This window comes from Amblyraja radiata, chromosome 2, assembly GCF_010909765.2.
Source record: "Amblyraja radiata isolate CabotCenter1 chromosome 2, sAmbRad1.1.pri, whole genome shotgun sequence".
Lineage (NCBI taxonomy): Eukaryota > Metazoa > Chordata > Chondrichthyes > Rajiformes > Rajidae > Amblyraja > Amblyraja radiata.
The window spans coordinates 52,969,993-52,996,871 of record NC_045957.1 but is presented as its reverse complement, the minus strand read 5'-3'; the positions used below and the strand labels follow the sequence as shown (position 1 = coordinate 52,996,871).

Below are 26,879 nucleotides of genomic sequence, written 5' to 3'. Positions count from 1 at the left end.
GAAACATCTTCTCCACATCCACTCTATCCAAGCTTTTCACTATTCTGTATGTTTCAATGAGGTCCCCCCTCATTCTTCTAAACTCCAGCGAATACAGGCCCAGTGCTGTCAAATGCTGATTCAGTGTTTCTAAGACAGTTTGCTACCATCTATTTCAATTGACTGATTTTTTTCTCTAGAAAGTGCAAGGCACAGCAGTCAGTATGTAGTTGGTACTTGATAGGAGAAAATACATTAATGAATGAATGACTAAATATGATGATGAATGAATAATGAATGAATGAATAAGTTTATTGGCCAAGTATTCACATACAAGGAATTTGCCTTGGTGCTCCGCCCGCAAGTGACAACATGATATACAGTGACTGTTAGGAATGTCACATAAAACATTAAACATTAATAATAAAACATTATCGAACCATTAATTATTCATGTCTGCAGGCATATATATTTGAAAAAAAGCTCTAATCTGCCTGCACATTATTAAGATTAATTTGAAATTGTGCATTCTCCAGCTGATGTCGACCAATGGAGATGCTTTCCACATTTCTCTTTGTAAATTTTTTTTTTTTTACAGCACTTTTTGTCACCTTTAGATTAATTTTCCTTAGGACCTGGAATCTATTCCTGTTTGATATAATTTTGCTTGGGCACTGAGATATTTTTGTTGTACTAAATAAATTCTTGCCTGACTGATGGAGGAATTATTCCGACTTATTTTTCATTACATTTGCAATTGTTACATAAATACAATCTTCACAATACAATTGTAGTATGTTTGTTTCGAACATAATTTTGTTAGCGTATTAATGGTGCAGTATTGAAATGTAGAAAACATTTTCTCTGTCGATGCATTATTCTTGTCATCTTTCAGTTATGCCTTAGTATTTTTAATGGAATGAGTAACTTCTGTGTTGCTTTCTGCAAAGGTGATCATGCATCCTCCACTAAACAAGTCCATTGAAGTAATGACTGTTGATGATATTGACCAGATGCTACCATTTCACAAATTGAATTGTTTAGGGTAAGAATGTTACTCTGTTTTTATTTGCAATAATTTCCACATTTAAATCTGAACTCTTGGGTCATCAGCTCATGGAAATAAAAATCTCCCTTAATTTTGAACTAACGGAGAATCTATTTGCAACCTCAAAATAAGAATTGTCTATTTGTATACTTTGTACATATATATTTGTAGATATTGTTTTGCTTTGTTTCCGAAACCTAGCTCCGTATTACAATATGTAAAATATATTATCTTGCAGCGCAGTTCATAATCTTGCCACGTCGGCCTTTGAGCACATCTTGTTCAGCCTATTGGGTCACCCACTTTCATGGGAAATGGCCTCTGTTGCACAAGGTCTCCGAAGTGGAGCTCTGCTACTTACAGGAATAAAGGTGATGGTCTGCATTTCTTTGTGTATAAAGTAAATAATCAGATGCTCTCACAGAATGTAAATAGGTTAACTTTTCAGTATTACTATTGCAATGGGTGAGAATCGGCTGGAGCAGTAACTATCATGTAATAGATACTTCCTCTTCTTGTAATCTGAAATGCAATTTGTGCAGCATCTATCTATTAAATGTAAGAAACAAATGGGGAGATGACACAAAGGTGATAGAATGAATAGGAAATAGAAAGTGTGGAAGTGAGACGTGCAGCATCTATTTATTAAATGTAAGAAAAAAACAAATGGGGAGATCACAGAGAAGGTGATAGAATGAATATGACATAGAAAGTGAGGAAGTGAGACTAACACAAGAAGGAGGAATCAAAATGGAAGGGAAAGTAAGGCTATATAAAACTATTGAGAATAGTTTACAGCCTTCAGGCATAGGATTCCAGAGGTTTAACCATTTGCATCTCTCCAGTTTTGCTTTGATGACTAGACCATAAATCATATAATTAACAAGCTGCCTATGATGTAAGCCACCAGCTATAAATATTACAGTGGGCTCTGATAAATAATCTTTTAATGCTGCAGTCTTCTAAAATACTGATTTAGTAAGTTTCCTGCCCACGGTTGACTGGTTTTCAATCCAGACATTGTTAACATCTGGAGCTTGCCCATAGTTTACAAATTGGACTGATTCTGAAATTACCTCCAGTGTCAATTACTTGTGGCAGTCAGAAAGTTGCATTGCATATCACATTGAAAGAAAAATAAATGTGGGACAGATGCAAGTCAGTGGAACTAGCTCAGTTAGATAACTTGGTCAACGTGGATAAGTTGGGCCGAAGGGCTTGCTTCCATGCTATACATTTTATGACATTTCAGATTCAATGATTGTTATGTTATAGTTGTGAATCTTTTTCTGAGACTCCAAGGATTATTTTCAATTTATTGTTTTAAACTAATATTTTGTACTTACCATTTTACATTTTTTGAGTTTCTGATTCGGGTCCAGTTACAAATAACTTGGTATTGACTGTGAACCCAAAGACCATAGATATTTTATTTTTAAATATGTTTTCAGGGCAGATGGACACTTAATCCAGGAATTTTGCTATGGGGATTTTATTGTGTGTGCGAGACTTAAAGATCAGGAGATTGAAGCCTCCTTACCCCAAAAGCTATCTCACATACATATTAACCTGATCAGGCGTGGGGTTTACTAGTCTACTCTACTCATCTGCTTACTGGCTATTCTTAATGAACTTTTGAAAGATCTTCTGGATGAAGAGTTGGACAAATAAGATGTCCTGAAAAAAAGGTTATGCAGGAAGGAACTGCTTTTACACTTTTTGATTAATATGTAATTAACAGCTTTAAATAAATTATTATTCCATCACTTACTAATAATGTGGAAATTTAACTTTGTTCAGGGCAGTGGGAAAACTACTTTAGCGAAAGCCATATGCAGAGAAGCAGCAGATAAACTGGAAGCACATGTTGAAATTATTAACTGTAAAACTTTGCAAGGTAAGAATAAGTAACTTACAAATATTTATTTATTTGTTCATGTAATCTGCATGGCAGGACTATCATAACTTGTTCAACCCTGCTTTGTCCTTTAACTGAGAGGCTTGTGATAAGTTATTGTAGATAACATGTGAAAGTCGCCCACATTAGTAGGTCAGACGTAAAGTAAACCAGAGTTCAGGTTCACCACATGCAGTCATTTTATAGTCATCATTATAAAGACTAGCAGTTCAATTCCTGATTTGTTTGATTTCTTGAATTTAAATGTGAATTTGTGCCTCCAGATCAATACTCCAGACTTTTGAATACTGGTTAAGTAATTTAAACATTGAGATAAAGATATCAGTCTGGAAATTCTATGGTGCCTGGAAAGGTACCTGATTTTGGTGCTTGGTTTTATCACACTGATTTTAATAGGTTTTATCGATTTCTTGCATTCAGAAACAGTGAAAAAAATTTAAATTGCAGTAAGTAAATGGAAATTTAAAACATCCGGAAAAAACAGTAAAATAACTTTAATAAAAATAATTATTTGCTGCAGTTTTGCTTCCTAATCCACAGGCTTAGAATCTCCATTGAAATCAAAGTTTCTTACCATGGAAATCAAAACAAAATTGGAAATCTGAAATAAAATCAGCAAAGATTGGAATCATTCAGCAGGTCAGACAGCATCTGTGAAAACAAGTTAGTTTTATATTGCAGTAAAGATGGGGAGGGATGGATAGGACAGAGGGAATATCTCTGATAGGCTAATACTGGGGTTGTCAGTGGGTTAATGGGGATATTTTGAGGGAAAAAATTGAACCAAAACTGTTGGACGATGGTAGTTGGGAAGGAGAAATACTGTCAAAGGAACATGAAAAGTTGTGAAATACAGGTCTGCAAGACATGTCCAGCAGATCAGATTGTACTCCGATGAAAGTAAAACTGAGTCAATACTGCAGATTGACAGCGGAAATATCCGGATCTGATACAGAGAAAGTGTTACCCGAGCTTGTGCTCAGAATGAGTTCAAGTCTGCAATGAGAGAGAAGATGGGATGTTTCTCCAGCTTACATTGAGCATTATTTTTAACAGTTCAAAATGCCAGATAATAGGCCAACGTGGTAGGTGCTCTGCATTGATCACCCAAATTTGACAAACCTGCATGTTGCATCTTTTTGTGTTCCTTCATATTCTCTAATGCCATTATCTCATTCCATCTTTTTTGCTGTCTCTTCTGTGCAATATTTAATACTCTATTCAATTTCTGTTACATGCTTTTTTTTTGATAAGTTTTAACATTTCATATGTATTCTTGTAGAATATGGTCAATTTAATTGGGTGGATGTGGAGGTTTGGCTCAAGAGGGTGGGAATGGATTGCATGATTGCTAATGATGAAACAAACTTCATGAATATTGTTGAGACCGGTTTTGTGTCCATGCATCAAAATTGCAAAAGTGGCAACCAAGTGTGTGTTGTTTACTGCCAGATGCACCTGGACTTCTCTGAGGGTTAATATATTCAATGCAAGAGATGACCTGGAAGAGAAATTATGAACTGTGCGAAACTCCACTGAGCCCATAAGTTCTTTATTTTCAATAATCCAATTACAATGGGTTTTAATTGAAATTAAATTTAGTTGCACACACAGACATGACTTTCAGGTATTTTTAATTTGAAATAAATTGGGAAAAGATTTAACCTTTGTTTAAAAAAATAAATAAAAATCCAGGTCTAGCAAATGGCTTTAACAAATCCATGCTTGTGTGAATTGTATGTAGGATCCCAATGTATGCATATGTGCTGAAATTGAGAAGAATTGGATTTGAGTATAATCAAATTTTAACCTTTATTAATCTGTTTTTGCATCTAGGTAAAAGGGCTGAAAATATCCGTAAGAAATGGGAGGAAGCTTTCACAGAGGCAGCATGGCGACAACCTTCTGTAATTCTGTTGGACGACTTGGATCATATTGCTGGTTCCATCTCTGCTTCAGAACATGAACACAGTGCTGAGGCTATTCATAGCAGACAGATTTCTGAAAGTAATAATTTTAATGTTGAATGTGATTAATGCTTTTTACTAATAGGCTAACGGCCTTGAAATTGGATCATATCCCAATTCTAGAAAGCAAAGCATTTTCAACAATTTGTAATTTCAGAAATATTTTTAAGCCCTAGGTTAGCTGCAATGCTTAATTTGAGGATAAAACATTAGAAATTCGAGATAATGTCTTGTTTGAGTTTGGACCCACAACATCTTACATATAAATTGCTTATCCTCTATTGACAGCTGGATTATATCACTTGAATGATTTAGTTATTTTAGTTTAGTTTAGAGATACAGTGTGGAAACAGGCCCTTCGGCCCACCAGGTCCGCGCCGACCGGAGATCCCCGCACATTAATACTATCCTATACCCACTAGGGCCAATTTTTACATTTAGCAAGCCAATTAACTTACAAACCTGTACGTCTTTGGAGTGTGGGAGGAAACCGAAGATCTCGGAGAAAACCCATGCAGATCACGGGGAGAACGTACGAACGCTGTACAGACAGCACCCGTAGTTGGGATCGAAGCCGGGTCTCCGGCGCTGCATTCGCTGCAAGGCAGCAACTCTACCGCTGTGCCACCGTGACTGCTTCTGGTTAAACCGTTTCTGGTTTTAAACTTTTTTAAGAAATCAACTTTTAAAATAATTCTCTGGATACTTTCAAGAGAGAGCTAGATAGGGCTCTTAAAGATAGCGGAGTCAGGGGATATGGGGAGAAGGCAGGAGCGGGGTACTGATTGGGGATGATCAGCCATGATCACATTGAATGGCGGTGCTGGCTCGAAGGGCCAAATGGCCTACTCCTACACCTATTGTCTATTATCTATAATTTAGCAATGTTACAAAATTTTGAGATTTTAAAAATCAAGTCTGTAATTTATCCCATCAGATAAAGCATAAAAATAAGTTTAATTTGACACCTAATTCACTTTCATATCTCAAGTATTTAAAAAGTTATGGCCATTTTCATACTCGGAAATGAGCATCTTGTTCCCTATTGATTTTCTATGGACATAACAAAAAAGTTGTGATCGTGAACAGTCAAAAGCCCATAACTTTCTTAAGAATTAAGAGAACTGAATGAAATTTTCAGCTATCATAGATTGAAGCATTCTGAAACAAATATAAAATAATCTTACTTGGATGACCTGAAATTAAAGCATATAATTAGTTAGTTACCTAATTGTAGCTAATTTCAGACTTCAATTACTAGATCTAAACATCTATCCATTTCTTAATAAATGATTAACATTTTTAAATAGCCTAAATGTCCAAATAATATTCACAAATAATTCACAATAAAACATGATTTTTAAATCTCATTTACATTAATTTATAGGCCAAATGGAAGGAATTCAGTGTTCAATTGCTGTAAATAAATGCCCATTTAAATCAGCTTTCCAGTGGGTCCCTGTGGAACGCGCTGGTTTAGAACGTTCACATTGCGGTAGATTTATGCCCCAAATGCCCAGAAAAATACTGCGCGATATAATGGGCCCAAAATGAGCTACTCGCAATATTAAACTTTGTATAAAGGGATCTTTAGAAGCCCTTTTTAATGTAAAAATATACAACCTACCTTCTGTGGTTTGCTTTATGAGACCCTGCGGTTGCTGGTGGTCGCGGGTTTAGAGATTGATTTTTAAACTACTATAACTATTATTCAAGGCCTTTAAACCTAATAATAGCTTTTGCGACGGGGTCTTCCAGCGATTTTTCGTTAATAATTAACTAGGCTGAACATCTTCGATTTGAACAGCCTAGAGAAAATCGCGTTTTAAACCCGCCCCCTCTAAACGGCGCCAAAATCGCGCACACCCGCAGCGGCAGATTTTCAAAGACGCTTCAGGTAGGCTTTGCAACATACCTATATAATTGGAAACTCTTAAGATCACAATTATTTGGAAATCTGTAGGTATGTTCCAAACCACCATCAAGTCCAAACTTTGCAGTGACACTGGATTGCTCAGAGAATAAGGAATCAATTGGTTGGACCTGCACTTGTTTTGAACAGCAAATCCATTCATTTCAATGGAGGCATAGCTCATTTACATTTTGTTTAATTGCTACATTTTACTTTAAAGTTTTGTAAAAAAAAAAAATAATTGTTGATTGTAAATTTTTGGATGATAAAATAAATAGATGCAGGAGTAGGCCAATTGCCTCTTTATGCCCATATCACTCTTCAGGAAAATGGCTGCATTTAATTCCATTTTCTTAAATATCTTAAAAATCTGTTGATTTCTGAGAATACTGAGTGATTGAGCCTCCAGATCCCTCTTGAATTCCAAATATATTTTCTTGGATGAAGAAATTTCTTCTCAACTGATCTGAATGGTCAACTTCGTATCTTGAGTTTGTGACCCCCTAAATCGCATATCCCACATCAACATACCATCTACCCTATCAAGTCCTTCAACCTTGCATATTTCAATGATTATCGCCTAGTCTGTTCAGATTCAGATTCAACTTTAATTGTCATTGTCAGTGTACAGTACATAGACAACGAAATGCAGTTAGCATCTCCCTGGAAGAGCGACATAGAATATGAGCAATACATACATCTATTTACACGCATACAGTCATAGTGTTTTCCTGGTGGGAGGAGTGTCCGGGGGGGGGGGGGGGGTGATTGGCAATCACCGAGGAACATTGTTGAGCAGTGTTTCAGCCGCAGGGAAGAAGCTGTTCCTGGACCTACTGGTGCGGCAACGGAGAGACCTGTAGTGCCTCCCGTATTGTAGGAGGGTAAACAGTCTATGGTTGGGGTGAGAGCAGTCCTTGGCGATGCTGAACGCCCTTCGCAGACAACGCTTGCTTTGGACAGACTCAATGGAGGGGAGTGAGGAACCGGTGATGCGTTGGGCAATTTTCACCACCCTCTGTTGAACTTCTTGTGATAAACCCACCATCCCAGCCTGGGGAACCCTCTATTGCAATTAGAATGAAGATTGCAATTAGAATTAGAATTAGAATTAGAATTAGAATCCAAAAATATATATATTTTTGGATTTAGTTTATGTACTACAAAATATCCCACATGTGACTATACGTAAATCCTCTTGCATGTAAACCTTCAGTGATTCATGTGCAAGTACTCCCATGTCCCTCCTGAACATCAGAATCTTTTAGCCTCTCAACATTTAAAAAAGATGGTCTGAGTTTCTGTATTTCTACTGAAGTGGATGGCCTTGCATATGTTTCATTTACAATTGAATATGTGGGATATTTGACGGGTTTGACAGCTAGCTAAGCCTAGAAATGATTGATGTAGTTTTGGGCTGTTTTGGAAGTGGGGCTTGTGCTGGCACTTTCACTTGATATTTTGCTGTGCAGTGCCCCTGCTGCCCAAGACCTAGTCACTTGGGATTGGATGTTATTTACCAGCTAAGAAAATACCATGGACCTGAGAAATTGAGAAAAAAGGTAAGTTTGTACATGCCTCAGTCAGTGATGGGGTAAATATCACACCTTTGTCTGTGGTGTGCTCAAATTAATGACATTGTGTTGATTGAGAATGAGAATCCTAAGTAGTGTTAAAGATTTGCTGTGGGTTTAATTTACATTGCTAATTTCAGAACCTGAATAATCTATTTTTCTTTCAGTTTTGAAGTATTTGATTGCTGAAGCAGTTTCTCGTGGGACTGTTATTGCATTGATCGCTACAAGCATTTCTGAGCATACTCTGCATCCCTCTCTGATTTCTGCTGAAGGATCTCATCTATTTCAGTGTATTCAGAATATTTCACTTCCAAACCAGGTAAACCAGTTTAATAAATACTTCAACCCAAATCATTCTACAGTTACCAGCATCTTATGTTGAAATGATAGAGTAGACTGTACTCATTTGTAACAGTTCCTTTGAAAACTGTCTGCTGTTTGCCACTCACTGGGCAGTTTATCTCAATTTTTTTTTACCTGCATGTGGAATTCAATGTCTTTACCCTAACTCTTGGTGCCAAGAATCAAATGCGTTCCTTGTCGAATGCTGGAACATCAAGCTTCTGTGCTCATAATTGAACCCAGTGGTGAGCTGATGTGAATTAGGTAAAATGGTAAATGCAGGTCGGTTCTTTATTTGTCTTAATATTTCAATGAATTTCTAGGACACTAATGTTTTTAATTAAATTATAATGTTATTTTTTTTAACAATTATGATATGCCTATTTGAACTTTAAAATGTCTCATTACCAGTTTTATTTAAAAATAGTTCAAGGGACTTTGACAGCAGAGAGCTGTCAGAAGGTCATTGGGGTTATTGGGGTGGTTCAAGGCATAGCTCAGGGCCCAGTTGCTATTTGCAGCCTTCCCTGCTTTGTGGAAGAATCTTTATGGGATGGAGGATTAGCTCAATCGGCTGTCTGTACGTGACTCGGTTAGTGCAGGTGGGTGGACATAATGGTCGACATTTTCATGCAGTGGGCTAGATCCAGTATTATCCATTTTGATAGTTACAAATGTTTTGCTATGTTATGTGCAGAACTACAGTATCGTATGACACCATGATTTAAGATAATAACATGTTTTAAAAATACTATAAAGCAGAAACTATTCTGATATTTAGTACTTTGGGTTCTTCTTTTAATAATGAGGTTCATTTTGCCTCGAATGGTAAGAACAACTGCTTATGGTTAATCTGTAGAAACTATGATATGTATTTATGTATTGATCTGTTTTAAAACTACTAGAATGTTAAACGAGTGGTAAAGACATCTTGGTGTCTATTCCTTTAAGATGCAGAAAGGTTTATTTACTGCTGTAGGTGGGGTGGAGAATGCATTCAATTTGTCACAAATTACGGAATTAAAATAATGGGCCAATAAGCATCGCCACCTAATACTAATACCATAAGGGCAGAATTGTTCTCTGTAGCATCTTGTAAACTGTCACTGGAGTCCTCTTGAGTGGAAGTGAAGGCTTAAAGAAAACTGCACAGTAAATAACTTTGGTAAGATAAGTAACAATGTAACACAGTCATGAAGTCATTTAAAGTTTAACAAAGTCGCATGTGATAGTTTAAATTAAAAATGATTTACTTATAACTTTAGTTTTTGGAAATGTTGTTGTTTGGAATAACATGATAAATATTATCAAAGTATCCTAATGTGAAGTTTAACAAAGAGTTTAAAATTAGTACTTGGGGACATGCCCATTAAATAGTATATCTTTTGATTTCTAGGATCAGCGAGTCCAACTACTAACCTCTGTAATTCAAAATAAAACTGTCACTTCATTGAAGACATTACAGAGCATTGACTTTCAAAGACTGGCGAAAGCAACCGAAGGCTTTGGAGCAAGAGATTTTGTTGTGTTGATGGAAAGGGCTATGCACTCACATTTATTAATATGCAAGCACAACAGAGAACAAGGTATGTCTGAACACCAACATCAAATTAACAGTGGATTGCTAAATTAAAATGCTCTTTTTTTAACCAGTTTTTGTATTACAGTAATGTTTGAAATTAAACTATTTCTGTTCTAGTTGCCTTTATAAAATGAAAAAATATTTCACAGTAACAGCAGACAAGAAATTCTGATCCTTTTACTTCATAATTGTTTTGTTTTTGAACAATTTTTGCTATATTACCCCATTTCCTTGTGCATATTGTCGGTTAGCAGCACAGCTTGGTTTGGGAGCAGCTCCTGCACAAGACTGCAAGAAATTGCAGAGTTGTAGATGTGGCATTGTTCATCACACAGACCAGACTTCCCACCATTGACTCCATCTACACCAATACTGCCTCAGAAGACAGCCAACAAAATGACCCATCCTGGTCATTCTTCCTTCTCCCTGTTCCTGTCCCGTAGAAGGTACAAAAACTTGAAAGTGCACACCACCAGATTCAGGAACAGCTTCTTCACCTCTGTTATCAGGCTTCTAAACAGTCCTTCAATAAGCTGAGGGTACTGTCTGATTCATCTCCACCCCATTGTGGGTGTTGGACTTTGTCTAAGAAACAGATGCACTACAATGCTGAAAGCATTCTGTATCTTCCCATTTGCTCTATGTCCTTGAGTTTGAACTGATTTTATCTATATCTGATCTGTTTAGATATCATGCAAAACTAAAGCTTTTCACTGTACCTCTGTACATATGACAATAATAAACCTAAATCTAAATGACAAGGGAGGGGGCATTCAGATCATAGAATCCACACTGGGTCCCCGATTAGCCTGATTCTCTCACTCATTTCTCTGCAAACCATTCTCTCATGCATTTCATTAATCCCTCTTTCACTTCCCACGCACCCACCAATGCATACCAATAACAATTTACAGTAGCCACTTAACCTAACAACCAGTATAAATACACCATACAACTTGTATTTAAAACCGTTGAGTAATTCAAAAATTACATCTGTATTTCCTGTTTACAGAACCTGATCTTCTGTTACAAATTACCAAGTTCTAATATTTTTTAATGAAAACTACACACATTCATGTTGTACCGTAATCTTTGTTTTGTTATTTCTCCCTGCTTCTAATTTTCCCCTATTTTCTTTCTTTCATTGAATTTACATACTAAAAATGTATTTTATAATTCTTCTGGATTTCATTGTATTTTACTAAACTTCTCAAATGTTTTGTTTAAGCTAACTTAATGGAATTCAAAAGCTTATCTGTACATGGCCCCAAGTCCCCTAATGGAGCCTTCTATCTCTACTGTCCAACTCTCTGACCTCGCCTTGCAACCCTTGCCCCCTCCCCCCACTAACCTAACCTTGTTCCCCTTTACCCTCCCTGAGTCCTATATTCCAGCCCCAACACTATCCATGACCTTTCTCCTTCCCAATTCTTCCCCTGAGCCCATTTCCCTCTCCATGCCTCTCATCAGCTGCAATCAGCTGGTGTGTCTATCCCTCTGACATCCTCCTCAATGTTGCCGAGTGATTAACAGAGACCTCTCCTTTGTAACACAGGTCAATGAGTTCTGAGTCTGACATGATGACAAGGTCTTCTTTCATTGCCGTCACCACCGCCCCTATTTCATCAGCAAGGAATCCTCACCCCTACTGGGTTTTTCTCCCATCTCCAGCACTTCCTATCCACTTGGATTCTTGCCTTTTACTCTCTCTTTTGATCTTTTCATTTCCAATTTGACAACATGACATTGACCACAACCTCTCATTCCTCTCGCCCACCGTGTCGCCTCCTCTGAACGTGCAGCAGTCTCTAATTTAAGACCAATCCCAACCTGCAGACGAGGGCTGTGTCGTTGTAGTCTGGCGCACTGACCTCGACCATGCAAGTTTCTCTTGACTATGACCCTTTCAACGAACACTACGGAATTGTCTTCATTATGGATTTCATCACATCAGGCGACCTATCTTTCACAGCCTCCAATCTCATAACACCCCAACCCCAAACTGCCTGCTTCTATCTCTTCCACAGTCCATTAACAGAGCTATCCTGGTAGTACCATTGTTTCTTCACTGAGTCAAAGAACCCTATAACCACGGAAACAGGCCATTTGTCCCACTGTGTCCATGCCAATCATGTTTGCATATTGGGCTAGACCCATTTGGTACATAGCCCTCTAAACCCTTCCAATCCACATCTGTCCAAAAGTTTTTTAAGTCTTGTATGTAGGCTGCTATGGCCTATTGCAGCTCATTACAGATACTGTCTACCCTCTGAATGTAAAATTTATTACTTGCTTATCTCTTAAATCTCTCCTCTATCACCTTAAGCCACTTCTCAAGGATTCTTAAGGTCACTTCTCAGCCCCTTACGTTCCAAAGATTTCTATATCAACCAGTTTCAGCCACTGAGTAGCATAGTTCGAAAGTCACAATAGTTAGAACTTCTTTTGCCCTCAAATTCTCTTTCGAATTCTTCCCACTTTCCCTCAGAGGCAGCCATGGGCTGTGGACCATTCCTTATTCGAAGCCTATTCCAGCAACACTACCCCTTTCTCTCTGCTACATTACTGACTGCATTGATGCTGTTTTCAGCATTTGTGTGAAACTCATCAATTTCATCAGCCTTGTCATTCGCTTCCGCTATGCCCTCAAATTAACTTGGACCATCTCTTCAAATTCTGGAGCTTTTGGTCATCTTCTATAAATCTATTGACAACCATAACTACCTCGATTATATCTCCTTCCATCCTACCTCTTCTCAGGATGATGTTCCTTTTTTTCCCTCAATTTCTTTGCCTCCGCTGCATCTGTTCTCAGATGAGATAACTTGCTCTTAGACTTTTGAAACATCTACCTCCTTCCAGAAATATAGCTTTCCCTTTGCCATGGTTGATAGTGCGCTTGCGCTCAATTTCCCCATTTCCCACACATTATTTCTGCCCCCGCTGCCCTACAGGCAGAACAGAGAAAGATCTCCCATGGTCCTTGCCTTTCACCTCATTAGCCTCCACATCTGACACATCATCCTCCATCAATTCTGCCAGCTCCAACATAATCTTCTCTTTTCTCATTCCTCATCTTTCTGCTTTCCATCGGAACCACTCCCTTCGTATCTTCTTAATCTGCTTATCTCTCCCCACGCATTCTTTTCTGCCCTGTGGATCTTTCCTCAGCAACCAATAAAAAGTCACTCCTGATCTTGTATCTCTTCCTTGATCTAAGCCCTTCCATTTAGTTCATGGTATTTTAAATGTCTGTTTTATATCTCTACTGTTGGATTTTCTTTAAATCAATTACCAATTGATTGAAATAAGTAAGTTGCATTTGTAATGTGGAATCTAGAATACACATACAGTTTTTGAGGGTGGCAGTGCAAGATGAGGATTTTTCTTCAAAAAGAAAATGCGCAGGGTCCCCCGTTCTACACATGGATGCATAGCTTTTCATTTTAACACCCCTCCCCTTCTCTCGTGTAATTGGATGATCTTTGGCATGAGAGTGGGAAGGGTAATTTAAAAACAAATCGAAAAACTGGTATTTTACCAACCCCTTTCCAAAAACGTACCCACTGTCGATACTATGGCAAAGAATCTTGAGTGCACGTAACCTACCTTTAGACCTGGATATGCCATTGATCTATTTCAATAACCAAGTTAGAGATTCACTCCAACCACTCTGTAAAACGACAACGTTTTCAAATGCAAAATTCTTTTTAACAGCTAAAATGCATTTTTGTTACTGCAGACTAAAATTACTAAAGGATGTTTGTTATATTGTTTAATAGAGTATTATTGCATGAATGTCGATCAAAGCAATTGCTTGTCAATTTCTATGCCCTCCCACCATGTAACTAGCAGCCTGTGTTCTTAAAGAGGCTGTGGTGTCTGATTACTGTGGGGGCACTCTGGCCACTATAACTGAAATCCATTATAAAGAGTTCTGTAATAATGAGGTTAGATTGTACAATTAGGTAGTTCATTTCTCAGAAAGTGAAGAGTTCAAATTACAGAGACTGAAATATGCAATTTGAATCTAATATAAGAATTTATAAACACTACAGGTATCCATTTTACCAAACTATGTTTTTGTTGGGCTGCTGAAGTACAAAAACAAGTATTTTGCAATATTTTTATTTGCAGAACTACAATTAACAACATTGAATTTTCTGCATGCCCTTGAGGGATTTGTACCTATTTCTCTAAGAAATGCAAATTTACACAAACCTAGAGATTTGGGCTGGAACCAAGTTGGAGGTCTACATGAAGTCAAGGAAATCCTGATGGATACCATTCAATTATCTGTCAAGGTATATATCCGTAACATAAACATCTAATCGAAAATAAGACCCAAGGAGATTGCATTTGAATTTTTATATTTGTAATTTTTATTTTCCAGGAACGAGAAAAAATCCCATTTATTTCTGTGTAGTTTGTGATTTCCTGTGAACTTGAAAATGGTTAAAACAAATAGAAACAAAAAATTTGACAATAAAAGAATATCCTACTTCCCCACAGCTGAAATTGTTCAATTTATTTTCATTGTAGTGGGGTCTACTATGCTTACTCCATGTTAAGCTTGGGGCAGATCCCGTGGGCATTCTTTCCCACCCGAGATCAGGGAAAACTACCGACCTTGGCATTCTACAAGGAGTCCAGTGATGCACATGAGCAGCCAGTAGACCAGGCAGTTATCTTAAGTTGCCATTACAGGCAGAGCTGCATCAGGGCTGGAATCCAGGAAGTTCTTGGAGAAACACAAGGAAGTTCTGGATTTTCCCCAGATTTTTTCAAGGAATGTAAAGTAGATTAAAAAAAATTAAATGGCAAGTGACAAAGTTTAGTCAAAAAGGTGGGTCTTGATGTGTATCTTAAAGCAGATAAAGTACAATTTAGCTGATCATTATAGAGCTTAAGGCAAAGGCAGCATAAGGTGCAACTATCCATACAGGAACAAGAAAGGGAGGGAGTGCCCAAGAGGCCAGAATTGGTGAATCGTGAAAGGCTGTTGAAGTTTACCAAAATGGAGAAGGTGAAGTATGGAAAAGGTTGAAGATAAGAATGAGATTATGTAGAAAATTGTGAACAAAAATTGGTTGGACAAGTACATGGATGATGGCTGAAGGATTAGGGAGAATTCTATGAAATAATAATTATGCAATATCTATGCACATTGAATAATTATGCAATATCTGTGCACATTTCCAAACTGAAATGCATCTCAGCTATTCACTTGATTAGGAAACCTGCTGTACAAAGGCATTTGTTTGAAGAAATATTTCAGGCATTGAAGAAATCTTTCAGATGTTCAAAAAATAATTTGGCAAAGACACAGTCATTTACCCTAAAGCAAGGAAATGTTTAAAGTAGAAACTAGAAACTTCAGATGCTGATTTACAGAAAAGCCGCAAAGTGCTGGGGTAGCACAACTGATCAGGCAGCATCCCTGGAAAATGTGGATAGGTGATATTTCAGGTCGGGACCTTCAAGAAGGCTAACCTGACCTGCTGAGTTACTCCAGCACTTTGAATACATTTTAAATCTGTGTAAGAAATATGGAAGAAGGGTCTCGACCCGAAACGTCGCCCATTCCTTCTCTCCAGAGATGCTGCCTCGCCCACTGAGTTACTCCAGCATTTTGTGTCTACCAAAGAAATATGGAATTTATTTTAGAAGACTGAGCTGTAGGGAGAGGTTGGGCAGACTAGGACTTCATTCCTTGGAGTGCAGGAGACTGAGGGGTTATCTTATTGAGGTGTATAACATCATGAGGGGAATAGATAGGGTAAATACCCAGAGATTTTTCCCAGGGTAGGGTATTAAACCTTTCCCCTCTCACCGTAAACCTATACCCCCAAGAACCAGGAGACATAGGTTTCAGGGGAAAGGTTTAATCGGATCCTGAAGGGTGACTACTTCCACACAGAAGATAGTGGGTATATGGTACGAACTACCAGAGGAAGTAGTTGAGGCAGGTATAATAAAATTTTAAAGACATTTTGTCAGGTATATGGATCGGAAAGATTTCATAGAAACATAGGTGCAGGAGTAGGCCATTTTCCCTTCGAGCCAGCACCGCCATTCAATATGTTCTTCAAGATGTTCTTCAAGATGGTGCCTGCATGCGGTAACTTTTGCGGAGCACCAGAACATAAAAGGTTTACCTACAACTTCCATCAACTCACCTGGATTAGGGAAACGGCAGAAATCGGTGCCGTTTCGGACAAGCCGCTTGGGCACCTGAAGGCTCTTGCGATTTCGCGATCTCCCACAGCTGCGGGAGCCCCGGACTTTAAACTTTCCCACGCTGGCTGTAAAACGCCTGACCCAACGGAGGAACGCAGGTACGGTACCTGGAAACTACGGAATGACCTCCAGAGCCGACGAGCTGGATCTTCCAGGAACAACGGAGCTGGAGCTGCTGACTTTGAGGGAACCCCTGTTCGTTACGGAGCTGGAGCTGCCGTCTGTGAAGGAATTCCCGTTCCAGCTCAGGTTCGCAGAAACAGCAGGTACAGTAAACTCAGTACCTGGAAACAAAGGGGAAGCCTCCATTGTGTCCGGAAACATGGCCGATGGGCAGGACGTCAGGTCAGACTGAAGCGCAGGGGACTTCGACCCCCTCTTCCTACTATCCTACTGGCCAATGTACAGTCCTTGAGAATAAAGTGGAGGACTTAAGGGCAAGGCTGCTTTATCAAAGGGAGCTGAGGGAATGCTCTGTGTTCTGTTTCACAGAAACACGGCTCACCCCCAGCTCCCCAGACTCAGCGGTCTAGCCTGAAGGGTTCTCCATCCACCGTATGGACCGTACACTGGTATCTGGGAAAGGCAGAGGAGGGGGCGTCTGCCTCATGGCCAACTCTGCGTAGTGCTCAGACGTGGCAGTCCTGTCCAAATCCTGCTCTCCACACCTTGAACATCTGGCAGTGAAGTGCCGTCCCTTCTACCTCCCAAGGGAATTCACCTCCATCCTGACCGCGGTCTACATCCCACCCCAGGCAGACGTCCGCCTGGCACTGGAGGAGCTGCACGCCGTGGTCAACAAACACCAGACATCTTACCCAGAGGCATTTACCACCATTGCTGTGGACTTCAATAAGGCAAACCTCAAGAAATCACTCCCTAACTTTCACCAACGTGTCTCCTGCTGCACCAGAGGACCAAATGCCCTTGACCACTGCTACACCACCATCAAGAATGCCTATCGCTCTATCCCTCGCCCTCACTTCGGTAAATCCGACCATACCATGGTGCTGCTTCTTCCTGCCTACAGGAAGCATTTAAAGAGCGCACCCCCAGAGGTGAGGACAGTACAGTGCTGGTCGGGAGGGGCAGAGGAACAACTCCAGGACTGTTTGGAGTCTGTAGACTGGGCAATGTTCAAGGACTCGGCAACGGACTTGAACGAATACGCCACAGTCGTTACAGACTTCATAAAGAAATGTGTGGAGGACTGCATCCCTACAAAAATCTTCCGAGTGTTTCCCAATCAGAAACCTTGGATGAACTTTGAGATCCGCACTCTTCTGAAGACCAGACACCGGGCATTCATGTCTTATGATACAGTGGTCTACAAGAAGTTCAGATATGACCTTGGTAAGGCCATCAAAAAGGCCAAAAGTGGAGGATGAGACAGATGTTCGGCAGCTGTGGCGGGCCTGAATGCAATCACCTCCTACAAGGCGAAATCAGGAGGTAGCTCGAATGTCGGCGTGCCTCAATGACTATCGACCAGTGGCACTAACGTCGGTGGTGATGAAGTGCTTTGAGAGGTTGATTATGGCACAAATCAACAACTACCTCGACAAGAACCTGGACCCACTGCAGTTCGCTTACCGCCACAACAGATCAACGGTGGATGCGATCTCGCTGGCCCTCCACTCCGCTCTGGACCACTTGGACAACAAAAACTCATATGTCAGGTTACAGCTCGGCATTTAATACAATCATCCCCTCCAAGCTGGTTACCAAACTCGCAGAACTGGGTCTCTGCGCATCCCTCTGCAATTGGATCCTCGACTTCCTCATCCACAGACCACAGTCTGTTCGTATTGGTGGAAATGTGTCAGCCTCGATAACAATCAGCACGGGAGCACCTCAAGGCTGTGTGCTCATCCCCTGCTGTACTCACTCTATACTCATGACTGCGTTGTGTGGGACGTATCACTGTTGGGGATGGGTCAGAGTATAGAAGAGAGATCGAGCGACTGTCCATATGGTGCCAACACAATAACCTGGCCCTCACCACCAGCAAAACCAAGGAACTGATTGTGGACTTTGGAAGGAGTAGGATGGGGACCCACAGTCCCGTTAATATCAACGGGTAGATGGTAGAGAGGGTCAAGAGCTTCAAATTCCTGGGCGTGCACATCTCTGAAGATGTTTCCTGGTCCGAGAACACTCGCGCAATTATTAAGAAAGCACATCAGCTCCTCTACTTCCTGAGAAGATTACGGAGAGTTGGTTTGTCAAGGAGGACTCTCTCTAACTTCTACAGGTGCACAGTAGAGAGCATGCTGACCGGTTGCATCGTGGCTTGGTTCGGCAACTTGAGTGCCCTGGAGAGGAAAAGACTACAAAAAGTAGTAAACACTGCCCAGTCCACCATCGGCTCTGACCTTCCTTCCATCAAGGGGATTTATCGCAGTCGCTGCCTCAAAAAGGCTGGCAGTATCATCAAGGACCCACACCATCATGGCCGCACACTCATCTCCCCGCTACCTTCAGGTAGAAGGTACAGGAGCCTGAAGACTGCAACGACCAGGTTCAGGAATAGCTACTTCCCAACAGCCATCAGGCTATTAAACTTGGACCGGACAAAACTTTGAACATTAATAGCTCATTATCTGTTATTTGCACATCATCAGTTTATTTATTCATGTGTGTATATATTTATATAATGGTATATGGACATACTGATCTGTTCTGTATTCATGCCTACTATGTTCTGTTGTGCTGAATCAAAGCAAGAATTTCATTGTCCTATCACATGACAATAAACTATCTTGAATCTGATCGTGGCTGATCATCTAAAATCGGTACCCCGTTCCTGCTTTTACCCATATCCATCAATTCCTTTAGCCCTAAGAGCTGAATCTAACTGAGGGATATGGGCTGGGGAAGGGCAGATGGGACATCCTGGTCGCAAAGGATGAGGTGGGTCAAAGAGCTTCAGTGCTGTGTGACTATAATGTTTTTGGAATAACTTCACATATCTTTGCAGTATCCACAACTGTTTGCAAAGCTGCCAATACGAATGCGATCTGGAATCCTCCTGTATGGAGCACCAGGAACAGGAAAGACATTATTAGCAAGCGTCGTCACCAAAGAAAGTGGAATGAATTTTATTAGTATAAAGGTACAATAAAAACATGGTACCACCTTGCGGTGTTGATTACACTACGCTAATTAACAAATTAGCTTTTGTTAGTTAGCATAAACTTTATATATAAACGTTGTTTATTGCTACCGATGTCATTTTTGCAAAACATTTTTGATATTTCAAATGCTTGATAATTTTTGCTGCTCTTACAATGGATTTATATTGTACTAGGTCTTTCCAGAATCCTTAATATATCATTTAATATTATTTTAAAAGAATGATAATCAAAGATTGATGAATCCCTGAAAATGATGCAATACTGTTATTTATATGTTTTGACAAAGCATTGATTACAAAGTGTCTGCTGTTGCTCTGAATTTAATAATTGTGTTTAAATCATTAAATAGCCTTGCTATTTCAATGTTCTAAAATTTCCAACATTTATCTCTTCCTCCACTGACTTCTATTCTACTGGTTCCAGCATCTGTAATTTCTCCCCTCCATTGTCCTACTGAGTACTTCCACATCTTCAACTGCAACAGTATATGCTCTGAAATTTCATCTCTTAGATGCCCTTACATCTCTCACATTTTCTGATTTTAAACAAACCCTATTTGTCGGAAGGATCGACTGGGGAATCTTGTAACAAATATCTTTATTTGAGGATGTGCTTTACAAATATTGTTTTTAACAGTAATAGAAAATATTTTCCTAATATTAAACATCAGCATTGAAGGAAGGACAGTATTTATATAGCAGCTTTTGTGACTTTGGGATGTTACAGAACAATCCATAACCAGCAAAAATACTTCTGAATTGTTATGGAAAACATGGCAGCTAGTTTGTACTCGAGAGGATCTCAGAAATAGCAAGGAAATAAGATATTTTTTGTTTTGTGATAGTAGACTTGTTAATGTCGACTAGGGCATCAAAGAGTACTTCTCTGCTTTTCTTCACGTTCTGTCATGGAATATGTGGTATCTGGCTGAAGGAGCAAATAAGGCCACACTTTAATACAGCAGTCTTGGCAATGCAGTGTCCCTCCAATACTTAAGTGTGAGTGTAAATTATATGGTTTAGAATAGGCTTTAATCATAATCATTTAGCCAAGGGTGGCTCTGAACTACATGTGTTACTGTCCCAAGTTAATTTTCTCGCCCAGTCTCATTGATTTTGAGGTAATTTCCATAAATAAGCCTTCATGACCTCCAAAGCCACACGCTAACTAGACACGAGCATGGTGTTCTGAAATTTTTGACATTGCTTCCTCCTTGTTTGATCTCATCAAGGGAAAATAATCACTGAATTTATATAATTTCACAGGCTTAATGCTTTTTCCACAGGGCCCTGAACTGCTGAGCAAATATATTGGTGCAAGCGAACAGGCAGTTCGTGACGTTTTCAGCAGGTATGTTGTAATTGTCCATGTGTGTTGATTAATTCAGTTTATGCTTTGTAACAAAGTGATGAATTGATAGTTTTCTTCATGGAAATTATGGCTATATTTCATTTAATGCCTCACTGGTCCAATGGCTACAGCAACATGGAAAGGGAGAAAAATGTGTATTAATGTAAGAGTTAAATTCAAGAAGTTGCTTTAACATCTGCATCATGATTAGCGTTTGGCCTAGTTTTTTCCCTTTAATACAGAGAATTCTCTGCCTATGCGGAGAGTAAAATCTTTGCAACAAAAGTCTGCAAACTAGGGAAAATGTATCAAAAGGGCTTGTTTCGACTAAGTCAAGAATTGGAGGCATGGGAAGTTGAAGAGCTGAGTTTCTGTCTCGAAAACTTGGTTCCCTTGGAACCCAACCCCGAGTGGGAGTAATGACGTGGTCTTGGCTCTGATGCAGCGGCATTCCAATTCCATTCCAAGCAGATGGTGACTCTTCAGCGTGATCACATTTGGAAATTCAACATATTTTGTTTAGTGCACTGATGGAATTTACTATATTTCTGATCTCTTGTGCTTGTTCATCAAAAAGTGTTATTTGGATGAATGTTAATTTCCCAGAAGCAGATTAAATGCATAAATTGTCATTTATAAAAAAAGATTATTACCTTCTACAAAAGCACATTCTCCATTTTGATCTCTAGGGCGGAAGCAGCCAAACCTTGCATTCTGTTCTTTGATGAGTTTGATTCCATTGCACCTCGCCGTGGTCATGACAACACTGGGGTGACTGACAGAGTTGTTAATCAACTGCTCACGCAACTGGATGGGGTAGAAGGTCTACAAGGTATTGCAATCTTTGGTGCGATTTGGCAGAAATGTTCAAAATATTATCAGGTATTATGCTGCAGAGCCCTAAGACTGTTTCCTGTGGTTGAGGGCCGCAGAATCGGAGCAATGGAAGAAAATAAAATTGAGATTAGGGACAGAGGAGAAATGTTCTCTTCCTCGTCACAGTGGCTGTGAAAGTAGTAGAATGCATATTGCTGTGGGCAGTGCTGCTTCTGTACACGAGGAGGTGCTGGTATACATGATTAATAAACATGTGTCACATGGCTGGTAAATGAAATGACCTTTTTAGTGGTATTCGGCATGCACCATCACAAAAAATCATTGGGCATGCGTGATTAAAGCAAATTTTAATAATACCTCTCTGACCTGCAAACTCTAGGTCAAATTATTTGAGTAAATAAGTTAGATTAGAACTTCAGTGCTTCACCTAGACTTCATTGATAGCTCACACAATCCTAGAGCACTATAACAAAGTGGAGTCCTGGGTAATGCTTGCCTCTCAACCAGAATCGTTAAACCAGATTCTCTAGTCATTTGCACATTTTCTACCTTGTTTCGAGCTTAAATTGGTAGCTGCATTTTTGCATTGCAACAATGACTTCTCTTTAAAAGTACTTAATTATGTAAAGATTGACACAAAAAGCTGGAGTACATGGCCTGTCCCACTTGGGCGACATTTTCAGCGACAGCCTGGAAAGAGGTTGTCGTGTCGTGGTCGGGGCGTGACGCGCGGTGACGCATATAGTGACGCATAGGTGACGTGCAGTGTCTCCCTGTCGCCCCAGGATTTTGGAATGTTCAAAATCCAGGGACGACATTTGGGTGTCTCATCATGTTGTGCGCCTTGTCACACGCTGACGTATGCTGTCCTGTGTGTGAAACCCGGTTAGGGTTAGGGAACCACAGATGGCTGTAAAATATTCTTCCTTCAATGCATGGATTTTAAACATTAATATATTAAAATTAATACATTCAAATCAATTGTGCAAATGAAAAGATGTCTGTCGTTCAGTTTTATTTATAGATGTATTGGTCCGCTTCCAGATCCAATCATTGTCTCTATAACTTTTCACAGGGATAGATTCAGTGAGTGTAGACTAAACTCCCCTCTCCCCCCCCTCCCGCACCCATCCCTCCTTCTCCACTCCCCCTACCCTCTCCCCCCTCTTCCCTTCCTCCTCTTCCTCCCATCTCCCCGCTCCACTCTTCTCCCCCGTGTCCACTACCCCCCTCCCCTCACATCCTCTTCTCCCCCTGTCCCTCCCCTCCCCCATTTTCCCCGATGCCCCCCATTTGTGGACCCAGCCTGTGACAGCTAGATCTCACCAATAGTACTGCACAAAGGCCACATCATCTGTTTTAGTAACATTGACTATGGGATAAATGCAGACTTTGGGAACAACCCCCCGCCCTCTCGCCTTGCTTCAAAATGGGTGGTGGGTATTTAGACTCAGTAGCCGGAGCAGGTGGGTGGTACTGGTACATTGACAACATTGCCAGTTGAAAAGCCCGCTGCCTCTGGGGGTTTGGAGAGAGATCTGCCTCTGGGACAACTCGTGGCCACCAGTTTAGATCCCATGAGGAGTAGGCAGAACATTGGGGGTTCGAGTCCAACCCCTGGGGCCCCTGTGTCACTCTAGTTCAGAGATACAGTGCCCTTCGGCCCACCGAGTCCGCATCGACCAGCGCTCCCTCACACACTATCCCACACACGCTAGGGACAATTCATACTTATACCAAGCCTATCAACGTAGAGTTAGGGCTAGGGCGAGGGATTGGGTTTCCTCCCACACTCCAAAGATGCACAAGTTTGTATAAATTGTCCCTAGCGTGTGTGGGATAGTGTGCGGGGGGAGTTGCTGGTCGTGTAAATACGCTCCTTAAGCTTACACCCCTTAGTCTAGTTCAGATAAAAACACTGAGTCAAGCACTGGAACAACTAAACTTTATTTTTGATAGAACACCAAATCCCCCTATACGATACCTAAACCACCGCGGGTTTGATCCTTGCCTCTGCCTGGCCAAGCCCTTCAACCTCGTGCAAGCAGACACTGCCCAAAAGGTCACGCAGTCCCAAGCGCCGTTCGTGAAGATCGACACCGATCTAAATGGGGGCTACCTTTTATAGGTCAACGAACTTTGAGGGGCCGAACTACATAGGGGTGGTTACCCTTACAAATCAATCATACATATCAATTACATCAAAGTATTATTGACAGTACCCCATCCCAATTACAAAGAGTCCCAAACAATGTTTCTTGCAGAAGCTTCTGGAAGGAAGTCAGTTTAACGGAATAATGCAACATTTACCCTGGAATTCAAACAATTCAGCCAGGGCTTCACACTCTGGCCAATCAACAAACAGCAGGGTAACTGTCTTACAACATTATTTACAATTCCTTTGCAGCAATCAAATCAAAGCAATGCATTTAAGTTTCTTTGTAGAATTTTCATACATATTATCAATTAGGAGGACATTAAGAGACCACCTGGATCTTTTTCCATCCTGCATATCAATCTAAGGCTCAGACTGGCTGGCGCCATTTACAGCCTGTAATTTCCACTGACAAAAGCTAAGCAAATCTTACTAATGCAGGGATTCACCATTTTATAGTGTCTTTAATTTGGTCAATATTAATAGTCGCAGACTGAGTCCACAAATGGGGGGCATCGGGGAAAGTGGGGGGCGGGGTTGGAGAATGGGAGAAGGGAGGGAGACGGGGGGGTGAGGGGAGGGGGGGAGTGGAGAAGGGGGAGAAGAGTGGGGAAGGGAGGAAAAAAGGGGAAGGGAAGAAGGGGTGGAGAAGGAGGGATGGGGCGGGAGGTGGGGTAGAGCAGGGTGGAGAAGGAGGGATGGGGGCAGTGGAGGGGAGAGGGGAGTTCAGTCTACACTCACTGAATCCTCCGTCTACGCCGCATCTGCTCCCAGGATGAGGTGTTCCACACCAGGGCATCGGAAATGTTTTCATTCTTCAGGGAACGGGGGTTCCCCTCCCCTACTATAGATGAGGCTCTCACCAGGGTTTCTTCAATACCCCATAACACTGTTCTCTCTCCCCATCCCCCCCACTCGTAACAAGGGCAGAGTCCCCCTAGTCCTTACCTTTCACCCCACCAGCCGTCACATACAACAAATAGTCCTCCGTCATTTTCGCCACCTCCAACGTGACCCCACCACTCGCCACATCTTCCCATCTCCCCCCCTGTCTGCTTTCCGCAAAGACCGCTTCCTCCGTAACTCCCTGGTCAATTCTTCCCTGCCCACCCGCACCACCCCCTCCCCGGGCACTTTCCCGAGCAACCACAAGAGATGCTACACTTGTCGCTTTACCTCCCCCCTCGACTCCATTCAAGGACCCAAGCAGTCGTTCCAGGTGCGGCAGAGGTTCACCTGCACCACCTCCAACCTCATCTATTGCATCCGCTGCTCTAGATGTCAGCTGATCTACATCAGTGAGACCAAGCGTAGGCTTGGCGATCGTTTCGCCAAACACCTCCGCTCGGTCCGCAATAACCAATCTGATCTCCCGGTGGCTCAGCACTTCAACTCCCCCTCCCATTCCGAATCCGACCTTACAGTCCTGGGCCTCCTCCATGGCCAGAGTGAGCACCACCGGAAATTGGAGAAGCAGCACCTCATATTCCGCTTGGGCAGTTTGCACCCCAGTGGTATGAACATTGACTTCTCCAATTTCCGCTAGCCCTTGCTGTCTCCTCCCCTTTTCAGCTCTCTCTCAGCCCTCTGGCTCCTCCTCTTCCTTTCTTCTCCCCCCCCCCCCCCCCCCCCCCCACATCAGTCTGAAGAAGGGTTTTGGCCCGAAAGGTTGCCTATTTCCTTCGCTCCATAGATGCTGCCGCACCCGCTGAGTTTCCCAGCACTTTTGTCTGTCTCACTGAATCCATCCCTGTGAAAAGTTATAGATACGGTGCTTGGATCTTGGAAGCGGACTAATACATCTATCTATATCTATCTATATATTACTAAAACTCTCATCTTGACCATTTCCTGTCTGCGTTGTAATTACATTTGTGTAAAAACTATCCCCCATGGCACTATGATTTTTGCCACCTTACTCACCATTCTCCTCTGCTACATCAAATAGGTTTGTTCCGATCGGTGAAATAGTACAAAAGTTATGGTTTTGAAGGTTCCCCCGCCCCCACACCCCTCCCTCCCCCACACCCCCCCCCCCCCAAACCCCTCCCTCCACTACCCCCCCCCCCCACCCCCACCCTCGCACCCTCCTCCCCCACACCCGCTTCTCCCTCCCCCACACCTCCCCTCCCCCACACAGATCGAGACCCATCAAACTTGCTTTTAGATTTCCTAGGCTTGTGAAAGGTATTTCATAAGTGTAATATGTTTAATTCCAAACCAAGGGTTTCTTTCTGTAGTTCATTGGATGTCATTGTAGACAGTAAGAACTGCAGATACTGTTTCACAAAAAAAAGAAAAAGAGGTCTGGAGTAACTCAACGGGTCAAGCAGCATCTCTGGAGAACGTGGCTACATGATGTTTCAGGCTGGGTCCTTTAGACTGATTGTGCTTTAGTTTAGCAATACAGCCTTTGGCCTACCGAGTCCGTGCTGACCAGTGATCCCCGCACACTAACACTATCCTACACACACTAGGGACAATTTTACAATTTTACCCAGCCAATTAACCTACAAACCTGTACATCACTGAAGTGTGTGAGATAACCGTAACTCCCAGGAAAACCCACACAGGTCACGGGGAGTATGTACAAACACCATACAGACAGCACCTGTAGGATCGAAATCGGGTCTCTGGCGCAGTAAGGCAGCAATGCTGCTGCTGCGATATCTTGCTGCCTGTGTGGGAGGGAGATAGATGGAGGAGATGAGAAAGCCTGGCAAATGGATGCAGGAGAGGATGTTTTTTAATCTTGAAAGGCGGATGGTTGGAGAAAGGCCAGAGATAAAAAGACAAAAGGATAGTAGAAGGGCAAATTGTGAAGCTATAGGAGGA

The 26,879-nt window shown here is 41.2% G+C and overlaps 1 protein-coding gene across 2 annotated transcripts in view; it reads left to right on the top strand.

Moving 5' to 3' along the window:
* The window catches only part of pex1 (peroxisomal biogenesis factor 1), a 66,545-nt gene that overhangs the window by 22,073 nt on the left and 17,593 nt on the right, over positions 1 to 26,879 (top strand). For both annotated transcript variants that reach the window (XM_033046524.1, XM_033046534.1), the window contains exons 9-18: positions 930 to 1,024; positions 1,266 to 1,398; positions 2,828 to 2,924; positions 4,782 to 4,952; positions 8,566 to 8,720; positions 10,140 to 10,329; positions 14,463 to 14,629; positions 19,546 to 19,680; positions 20,988 to 21,052; positions 21,742 to 21,884. In XM_033046524.1, coding sequence (XP_032902415.1) covers positions 930 to 1,024; positions 1,266 to 1,398; positions 2,828 to 2,924; positions 4,782 to 4,952; positions 8,566 to 8,720; positions 10,140 to 10,329; positions 14,463 to 14,629; positions 19,546 to 19,680; positions 20,988 to 21,052; positions 21,742 to 21,884 — 1,351 coding nt within the window. The remainder of the gene's footprint in view (positions 1 to 929; positions 1,025 to 1,265; positions 1,399 to 2,827; positions 2,925 to 4,781; positions 4,953 to 8,565; positions 8,721 to 10,139; positions 10,330 to 14,462; positions 14,630 to 19,545; positions 19,681 to 20,987; positions 21,053 to 21,741; positions 21,885 to 26,879) is intronic.